Source organism: Vidua chalybeata, chromosome 37 (assembly GCF_026979565.1).
Source record: "Vidua chalybeata isolate OUT-0048 chromosome 37, bVidCha1 merged haplotype, whole genome shotgun sequence".
Lineage (NCBI taxonomy): Eukaryota > Metazoa > Chordata > Aves > Passeriformes > Viduidae > Vidua > Vidua chalybeata.
The window spans coordinates 39858-49740 of NC_071566.1; the positions used below are offsets into that span (position 1 = coordinate 39858).

The window sequence follows — 9883 nt, forward strand, 5'->3', positions numbered from 1 at the left end:
CCGTTTAGCAAATGGCCAAGAGAGGATTGATGGGCTGGGCAGTGAAGTCTGCAAATAACACACAGTGTGCTCAAGGAGAAACAGGAGAGGAACACAGCTTCCAGTTCAGATAAATGCCAGCATTTTGCTGCCCATCCCATGTTAAGAAAGAAAGGAATGTCCTGATGATCCCTTTGTGTGGGTACCCTATTGGCAGTATCAGAACTTGTGTTCTGTAAGACAGTTAAGTTGTTACAGCTTCTTGCCCCATTTCTCACTGGATAAAACCCAAATACTGCATTTTTCCATGTCTACTTTCTTCCAAGTCAAGGCAAATCTTGTTCATTATGGAGTGGGACATATTCATCTGTTCACAAGCAAATTCTTCTTGCCATTCACACAATGTGGATTTGCTCGAATCAGACTGTAATTAAGGTCTACCTCTCACTAGTATTAAAGTTGATGCATTGTGAGGCAAGGTGTCGAGTAATTTGTCCTGGTGTCTGGCCCTGTAGAGGGTTTTTCTGTAATTAAATGACATTTGAAGACAGCTGTAGTCTACCATACTTCTGGCATCCTAGAAATGAAGAAACAGCCTTTGAAACAGGATTTTATCCTTTCTTCCTCTTCCTCCTCCCAGGAATTTTAATCTCTGAGGTCTAAGCTCTTCAGCTGCCTCACAAACATTGTTTTAATTCAGACAGGCATCCATGCAGTGAGCCACAAATCAGGACTGTGGCTGTGAAGCTTGAAGCAATGCTGGTTTATAGCACTAAAAATAATAATCTGTTACCCAGGTTAAGCCAAGCACTTCCCAAATAACTCTACCTATCCTCAGGGATGTTTCCAAAAGGATCACTGTAAAAGCTGGGAGTGGGGAGAGAGAGTGTCATCAAAATTAAAAATACAGCTTTCTGAGATCTTTATATTCTGATAAAATGAGAGTCAAAATTGTTCATATACGGAACATGAACTAAGAAGTGAACGACAGATTGTCAAAATAATTGCTTGGGGAAAAAAAAAAAAACCATAAATAAAAATAAGTTCATGTGCAGATAATAAGTAAACCATCATGCTAAGAAAAAAAACAGACGTGCCAAACCTAAAAGCAAGAAGGCTGTTTCATCTGTCTCAATACAAACATAATGACTGAAAAGAATCAGAGATCCTCAAGACCATTACTATATACAGGAACTTCCAGGTATTGGGGAAAAAAATGAAGGAAACTGTAGTGTGCAATTCACAGAGGTAACCTGGAATTTATTGATGAACTTGTTGCAAAATTTCTGAGAGCAGACTGGAAAAGCACAGGGACTGATCAGACCATGTGTGGGCATTTCCAGCAGTGTGAGGGATGTTTCTGGGAGCAGCTGCAGGGAAGAGAAGCAGCGCACAATCACTGGGTGTCCTAGGGTGACCTTACGATGCTCGCGTCCCCGATCGTGTGTTCTGTTGATGCTGGATATTATATTGTGTGCCTTCCAGACGGGCTCTGAGAGCAAAGGCGGGGAGAAGAAGAAGCACAGAGTTTGTTATCAGAGACTGCACTCACTCCTGCACAGTCTGCTGGAACACAGAACTCCACGGTGCTGTCTGGGCACGGACAGGGCAGAACACCGCGCTCCTTTGCTTGTTAGTTACTTTAGCTAGCTGGGGCAGTCCAAGTTTTCCCTCGACTGGTTTTCTTTCCCTTTTCTTGGATCCGTTCGAACCTGCTCTGGACCGGGACCTGGGGAAGCACCGAGAGCTTGCACTTTGTGGCCCACGGGGGGCTACTCTGGGCAGCAGCCTTTCCCAGTGCCAGAGGGACTGAAAACAGAGCCACCATCCACCGGAGAGATTTTCTGAATCTGTCATCTCTTCAGAGCAACCAATGAGTTTTGTCATCTGGTATTGTTCATTTTTTGGGCTCGGGAGTGCTTTGCCTGTTAAATAAACAGGTTTTTTCCACTTCTCTCTGCGGAAATTTTTCCCAAACTGATTGAGGGGAGGGGCCGGGTGGGTTTGATTTCTGGGAGGGGCCCTTTTGGACATTTGCTCCCAAATTTGCCCTAAACCTGGACACAGGGACAATCTCTTTGCTGGCTCTAGACTTTACGACAGTCTGTCCCCTGGGGCTGGGGGAGCTGTCCCAGGGCAGGGAGGGCCAGGGCTGGCAGGGGCTGCTCAGGGATGGGTTTGGCCCGTGTCCCTCAAAGCAGCGACTGCCCAAGCAGCTGTGCTGGCCCCGGGCTCTCCTCCCGGCCTGCTGGGCTTTGTTGGGTGGCACAGCCTGTGCCAAGGGGCGGCAAGGGGCCTGCAGGCCCCAGCTCTGGGGGAAACAGAGAACGTCCTGGCCGTATGCACCGTGCTGCCAGCTCAGCAGTGCAGCACAGCACGGGCTCACACTCCCCATTGCTCCCACAGATGCAGCCAGCCCCACAGCACCTGTTCCCAAGGTGAACAGAAGGGAATCAGAACGGGTTGCTGTTGGGGAACACCCTGTTTGCTTGTGATAAGGGCAAGTTTGGCCTTCTATTTCTGCCAGGAAATGATTTGGAAGTGCTCAAGTAAACCTCGACTGAGAGCTTCCCAAATCAGCTCTTCTGTTGCCATAAAGAGATGGAGCTGTCACCCCCATGTCCAGGTGGTACCACCAGCAAAGCCCAGCTGGCACCAGCACTGGCTGAGCTCCGTGCCCAGGAGCAGCTGTGGATGCCCACGGTGAGGGCAGGCAGGAGCCAGGCAGGGGCTGCTGTGAGCAGCAGCAGGGCCCCGAGGGGCTGGGGGAGCCCATGCTGAGCGTCCCTGGGCTGAGGGCACATTTCCTCCAGTGAGATCCTCTGGGCCTGGAGCTCCTCCAGTGGCATGCCCAGGAAAAGAGGGAAGCCATCAAGAACATCTCCAGTGTGGGAGGGGCCCCTGCACTCCCTTGGGAGGCGGTGGAAATCTAAAGGGACCTGTCAGTCACATGTTTTACCCTCCCTTGTTGTTGTCAATCAATGTTTGATGTACTCCCCGATTCTAGAAAGTTCTTCTTCTCTGTAACCCCCCCCATTGGTTCACCTGCTATAACCACTCCTCCTCTGTGCCCTCATTGGTTCCTCATATGTCACCCCATTCTATCTCCTCCCCTTGACCCATTCCCCATTGGATAGTTTGTACCCCAACCACTCCCACTCCTTCCCTCTTATATACCCAGTCCCGCTTTCCCTCAGGGCTCTCAGAGTCTGCTCCCTCCTTGAGTGTTGGTCTCCCTACTCCCTCCACCTTCCCCTCGTCCTCTGCCATTCCGACCATAAACCCTCAAGGATTACAGCTGCTCGAGTGCCCTCTCGTCTATTTCGGTGGAGCTATCCGCGAACCATCGGCCCCTCCCCGCGGACCAGTCAGCCGAGGATCTCCCCGGCCTGACTGGGCACCCGGGCAGCCCGAGGGGCGGCGGAATTTTACACTCCAGGGACACAGCCTGACCAGCAATGCCAGCAGCAGGATTTGCTGAGCAATGGCCCTTGGATCAAGCAAAACATTTCCAATCAGGGCAGTCCATTTGTACAGATGGGGCTACACTCTGGGGGTACAGCCAAGGCCATGAGGTCACAGCAGGCTCTGGGGTCACAGCGGGCTGAGGTCACAGCAGTCTCTGGGGTCACAGCAGGCTCTGGGGTCACAGCAGGCTCTGAGGTCACAGAGGTGCCAGAGCCCCGTGGTTGCACAGCACCACAAGGACCGAGCAGTCAGTCCTTGAGCACAGCTGTTGCGGCAGCAGCGGCGGTGGCAGCAGTGGTGCTGACATTGGGACAGCGGTGTCAGGACAGTGGTGGCAGCAAGAGCTGGGGACTGGCAGAGGGCAAGGCACCATGGCCCTTGCTCTGCGCCTCTTCCTCCCGCTCCTCCTGGCCGTGGCCCTGCCTGCCAGGGCTGCCCAGGCTGCTCCGCTGCAAGTGCGGGGAGCAGGTGAGCCGGCAGCCTGGCTCCCCTTTCCCGGGACAGCGCTCCCTGCTCCCTGGGAAGTGCTGGGGTATGGTTTTTCCCTGGGCTTGAGGGAGGGTTTCCTCTGTGGGAGGGAGAGAGCCCCCGTGGGGGCTGGGCTGCTCCAGCCGCCCTCCCAGGGATGTTGCACAAGGCAAGGAAATCGTGTGGAGAGTGACCAGGAGCCAGCTCAGAGCTCCCCAGGCCCCTGTGCAGCTTTGGCCATGGCCATTCACATGAGGCTCCCATGGCCTTACCCGGCCCCCTTGCCGTGCCCAGTTCCCAAAGGCACAGGGGGATCCCAGCACACCAGGAAATGGTTCTCATCTGTGCTCCCTTCTAGATGAGCATGCTAGGAAGGCTTCTCCAGCAGCTTGGTTCCATGCAGATTTCCAGCCTCTTAAGCCTCCTGCAGGTATGCTGTCAATGTTCCTAAGAGAATAATCATTGGCAACCTGGCAGGAAGCCGGTGACAGAAGCTCCTGTGCCTGTTGAGTTACAGGTGTGTCTGCAGGGAAGACTTTTCAGGCTCCTTTCCGGGTTGCTGCACACAAGCCCAGCTCCCATCGCAGGGGTGAGTAGTGTGTCCCTGCTGACCCCACAGGCTGAGCCCTGGTTTTGTGGGATCCATTCCAGGGGAAATGCAAATACATCTCTTGAGCTCCTCCAAGAGGGAGGCACAATCCTACAGGAGACAGTAAGTCCCTGGAGGCATCCAAACACATGGAGAGGACACTGAGTGATGTGGAGAGACGTGGTGGTGGGTGCATTTCTCTCAGCCTTCCCCTGGGACTCAGCAGCTGGGGGCATTCCCTGCACATCTGGACACGCCGTGGCCGGCACAGCGGAAGGGATCCATGGCAGCCTGGCTGCCCTGCTGCTGCTTTCACGGCCTGCAGGGCTGTTTCCCAGCCTGGCCTGGCTGCAGCTTCTCCCCAGCCTCTGTCGAAGGCATTTGGCAGCGGCTGACAGGGAGCCCAAACTGCACCATGGGCCACGCACACCCTGAGATCCCCTGCAATTTCCTGGTCTCTGAGCACATCTGGAGGGGCAGCTGTTTGCAGGAGGGAGGGCCCTGGAGCAGCCCCAATAACCTGGTCTTTAGCCTGAATCTCATCCATGACATAGACGAGCATTACCTCCTGAAGATGCCGCCTTCTTGTTGGGAAACAGCCCCGCCTGATCCAGCTGTCCCTTTTCCCTTCTCCAGAGATGGACAGAGAGGATGTGCTGAAGGCTGAGTTTCCCGGAGGAAGCAGTGGCTCATTGGCAGCCTCTGCTGCAGGAAGGGAGGCGATGCCAGGCACAGTCACTGGAGGTAATTGCTGTGTCTGTGGGCCTGAGCCCTGCTGAGGCTTGAGCTGCCCTCTCTGCTGCTTGGCAGTGTGGGCACACAGCATTACCTGAGCCCCTTGCAGTGCTCACTTCCCCATAGAAGGCGATCCCAGCACACCGTGGAACATTTCCTATCTGTTCTCCTTTCTAGGTTGGGACCGTGACTTGCATCATTTGGAAAGACTGGCAAACCATGGTTTAAGGGTCTTGGAGCTTGGTGAAGGTTGGTTATCAGCAACTCTTTCCTAACAGAGTGATCATTGTCCAGAGTAATATTCATGTGTGATTTCCTTTAAGATGCTTTGAAGTTTGATGGATTCTGGAAATCCTGTCCTCCAAATTTCTACTCTTGTGCTCAACAGTGATCCCACAGGATCGCTGTCAGTGGGAGGAAGGAGCATTTGGCTGTCCATCTTCCACCCATGTGCAATGCCAGTGTGTCCTTCCATGTTGTGTGCTCTGTGCAGCCAGGGAGAAGAGCAGAGAGGGAAGGGGCTGGGCCCAGGGCTGTGCCCCGGGGCTGAGCCTTTCACAGCTCCTTTGCCGGCCCCAGGGAGCCTGAGCTGCTTCTGCTGCTGCTGCTGCCAAAGCCTGGCCCTGCCTGGGGCTGGGTTTAGAGCTGCTGGCAGCTGCAGGGAGTCCTTTCTGCCCCGACTGCCCAGCAAGGGGCTCCTTCCATCCCAGTGTGGGGCCGCCGCAGGCACGTGGTCCCCCTGCCCCTGCTCCTGAGTGGGAGGCAGAGCTGAGCGAGTGCCTTGGAGGCCACCAATCACCCAGGGGCACTCACTGCCACTCTGGCCTGAAGGAGAATCTTCAGCAGAGACACAGGAGCTGTTCTGTGCTGCCTTTCTTTGCAGCTGAACGTGATGATGAAGATGATCTGGATTCCCAACCCATACCCATTACTGAGCCTCAGGGAGATGCTGAGGGTAGGTCAAGGCCTTTCCCCCTGGGAGAGCTGCCAGCTCAGAGCCCAAAGCTCAGCCAGGGGGGCATCGCTGCAGGTGCCAGGACAGAACCACGCACGTGTGTGCCCTTGCCCTGCGCCATCCCCTCAGCGCTCCTGCGGCTCAGTGCTGCCCGTGCAGATCCGCAGAGATGACAGAAGCTTCTGTGGCTGTTGTGTTACAGGTGTGTCTGCAGGGAGGACTTTCCCAGGTCCTCTGGTGGATGTTGCACATAAGCTCGACTCCCATCGCAGGGGTGAGTAGTGTGTCCCTGCTGACCCCACAGGCTGAGCCCTGGTTTTGTGGGATCCATTCCTGGGAAATGCAAATATTTCTCTTAAGGTCCCCTGAGAAGGAAGAACAAACCTACAGGAGACAGTAAGTCACTGGAGGAATCCAAACATCTGGAACAAATCCTGAGTGATGTGGAGAGACATGGTGGTGGGTGCATTTCCCTCAGCCTTCCCCTGGGACTCAGCAGCCGGGGGCTTTCCCTGCACATCTGGACACGCCGTGCCCAGCACAGAGGGAAGGGATCCATGGCAGCCTGGCTGCCCCGCTGCTGCTTTCACGGCCTGCAGGGCTGTTTCCCAGCCTGGCCTGGCTGCAGCTTCTCCCCAGCCTCTGCAGGAAGGCATTTGGCAGCAGCTGACAGGGAGCCCAAACTGCACCATGGGCCTGAGATCCCCTGCAATTTCCTGGTCTCTGGGTTGATGCAGAGAGGCAGCTGTTTGCAGGAGGGAGGGCCCTGGAGCAGCTCCAAAACCCTGGCCATTTTCCTTGTCTTCATCCACCCTTTGACAAGTATTGCTTGGAGCAGAACAGCACAGCACAGAGGAATTATGGCATGCAGGCTCAGGGGTTTGGGTACTGGGCAGTCCTGTGCCAAGGGGCGGCAAGGCCCCAGCTCTGGGGGAAACAGAGACCAAGGACCTCCTGTCCCTCTGCACCGTGCTGCCAGCTCAGCAGTGGAGCACAGCACGGGCTCACGCTCCCCATTGCTCCCACAGATGCAGCCGGCACCTCAACACATGCTGACAAGACCCGGAAAAGCATGAGAAGAGTTTTCTGCTGGGGAACACCTTGTTTGGTTAAGTTGATGGCCATTGTGCTTGGTGCAGCACTTTGCCTGATGATTTGCTCTGCTGGAATCTGGCATTGCTGGAAGAGAAAATGGTGAGTGTTTTGGTGATCTCCACCTCAAACAGCTTCCTTTAATGGCTGTTGATAGTCAGGGAACATTCCCAGTGAGGCTACAGTGGAGTTGTGGCCAGTCCGTGGTTGTCCAAAGAACTCTGCTGAGGGCTCTGCTGCTGCCCAGTGCTTTCATTGGCCTCTTCATTGCTGGGCCTTGTCCTGGGGGCCCGCTGGGGCTGCAGCCAGTGCTGGCTCCCACTGAGGCTGCCTGGCCAAGAGCAGCCCCGGGGGCACAGGGCACAGGCAAGGCAAGGTGGGGAGGAGAAGGAGCAGGGACCAGATTACCCTTGAAAGGCAGTTGTGCTCTGGGGCCCACTCCTGGCCAGGGAGCCTGCCCAGAGCCGTCCCCTGCTCGCTGGGGCCTTGAGGGGCAGCTGTCCAGCTGGGCCAAGCTGTGCCAGCAGCTCCAGCCGGGCTGGGGAGCCTTGCCAGCTCTGGGCCCTGCTGTGCAGGAGGGTCCCAGTGTGCCACTGGCAGCTGGGGGCCTCAGCCACTCCTCTCTCCAAAGGTGCTCCTGCCCATCTTCAGAAGACAAGCCTAACAACTCCAGCAAAGAGAACTTGCCCCGTGTTCCCAGCTCTTCACTTCTGTCCCCATCTGCCCTGCCGCAGCTGCAGCACCGTCTTGAGCCCTTCCCTAAACTCACCCCTCCACAACGAAACCCTCCACCCCTGAGCCCCCTGGTCCTGTTCCCCAGCTACGACTAAAGGTGGGCAGGCCTCGTCTGCCAGGGCATGGCTTGGCCCACATTTTCTGTTCAAATAAAAAAATAGAGTTGTCATAGATATGTCCGGGTGGTACCACCAGTGTGATAAACTGTGGTAATTTGTTTGTTCATCAAAAGAATTGGAATATTAAAGGAGGAAATATAAAAATTAAAGTATAAGGGACTAGCCTGCTTGTTAGGAGATAGGGGAGGACAAAAAAAAAGCAACTGCTACAAACCGCAAGGCTATAGACATATTGCAAAACCGCAAGATCACAAGTATGATTAATCACCATGTAGGGAGCTTTTCGTAGCTTTTTTGCAGACACAGGCTAAGGATGTGGGGGGATGGCCGGAGCTGATTATGAAATCAGCGACCACCAGGCAACGGCCACCGGACTAGACAACGTAGGAGTGCTCCAGGTACGCCCATCACTGTCCGGAGCCGATTGTGAAATCAGCGATCACCTGCCTCGACACAACGCAGACACGACGCAGAGAGATGCTCAAGCTACGCCCACCGCTATCGCAAAAGACACGAATGAAGAAACCTCCAAGAAACTATAAAAAGAAACTGAATAAGGGAGTGGGGTGTGGGGCACTGCAGTGTGGGACACTGCAGGAGGGACGGTTAGGAGACCCCTACCCACCCAGCGCTGTTTTGCTTGCTACTGCTTGCTGTAATTAATAAAATTCTAATTGACCTTAAAAAGGCTGAATCAAATTATTCGCCTCAATTTATCACAATTTGGTGCCGTGACTCGGATAAAGGAAACCCGGGAGGGAGGCCCCACTAGGGTGAGGCGCCCCACTGCCTTTTTGCGGTGGACCTAAGGGGGGGCTTCCTCCTTGGGCCTTTACCGACGAACCTAAAACTCAGTAGCAAGCAAAGGTACCCCCGTTAATCTTTGTGCACGAAGAACCGCGGAAGAGTGAACACGCAGGAAGCGTAAGTAGCCCCCGGTGGGTGGTGGGCCTCTTTTCCCGGTGGGTGGTGGGCCTCCTTTTTCCAGGGTTGATTAAAACCTGCTGGATTGAGGGATTAATATTCCAAAAGCATCCAGGGTTGATTCAAACCTGCTGGATTGAGGGACTAATGTTCCAAGAGCATCCAGGGTTGGGGGACGTAGGAGGGGGGGAGCTGCACCCCCCTCGGCGTCGAGTTACCCTCGGTGGGGAGGCTCCTGGGTTAGGAGGAGAGCAAGCGGGCCTAACCCAGACGCGGAGGTGGACTGCGTCAAAGTTCCTGGGGCGGGGGATCCCCGGAGAAACTTCCCCAAGTTTCAGCTTACTAATTTAGTATAAGTGTATGTGCTCGGTGGGCCCCGTACAAGCGGGCTCCGGAATGCATGTGAAAGGGACAAAGCCTCGACCCCGGAAACGGGGTCTTTAAGAGTCGTTTAGGGGTGTGTAGTCCCGGGGTGATTGAGGTGAATAAGAAGACACACAGGGCGAAGCCCCGGTCGAGAAACGGAGGCGCCGGAAAGACGTGAGTAGTCCGGTCTGCTCGGTCGCTCGGTCAGGGGTGGGAGTCCTGGAGTGCAGCGAATGCGAACGCGTGTGTGAGAGGGGAACTGGCAGCTCAGATTCCCCAAGTGAGTGTGGACCCCATAGTAGGGCGTTTCCCATATCCGGCGACGGAGTGGGCCACGAATTGGGGGAAGCGACTGTCGTATTGTTTGTGTTGAGTGTGAGAAGGCACTCTAGAAGATGGGTCAGAGAAAAAGTAAATCTGCTGAACCCATGGGTGGGAGAATCTCAGTAAAAC

General features: G+C 54.9%; 1 protein-coding gene across 4 annotated transcripts; it reads left to right on the forward strand.

Moving 5' to 3' along the window:
• Positions 1-3650: 3650 nt before the first annotated feature.
• On the forward strand, positions 3651-9185 carry LOC128802317 (uncharacterized). 4 transcript variants are annotated; one of them, XM_053968622.1, is made up of 10 exons: positions 3652-3915; positions 4274-4345; positions 4433-4504; positions 5141-5248; positions 5417-5488; positions 6123-6194; positions 6397-6468; positions 6555-6653; positions 7223-7388; positions 7918-9185. In XM_053968622.1, the coding sequence occupies exons 1-10, from the start codon at positions 3819-3821 to the stop codon at positions 8114-8116; spliced, it is 1029 nt and encodes a 342-aa protein (XP_053824597.1). In that variant the 5' UTR covers positions 3652-3818; the 3' UTR covers positions 8117-9185. The 4 variants fall into 4 exon arrangements, with proteins under 4 accessions (XP_053824595.1, XP_053824597.1, XP_053824598.1 ...); XM_053968623.1 differs by lacking the exon at positions 6555-6653; XM_053968620.1 differs by lacking the exon at positions 7918-9185 and having other exon boundaries at positions 3651-3915; positions 6555-7312.
• The last annotated feature ends 698 nt before the right edge of the window (positions 9186-9883 follow it).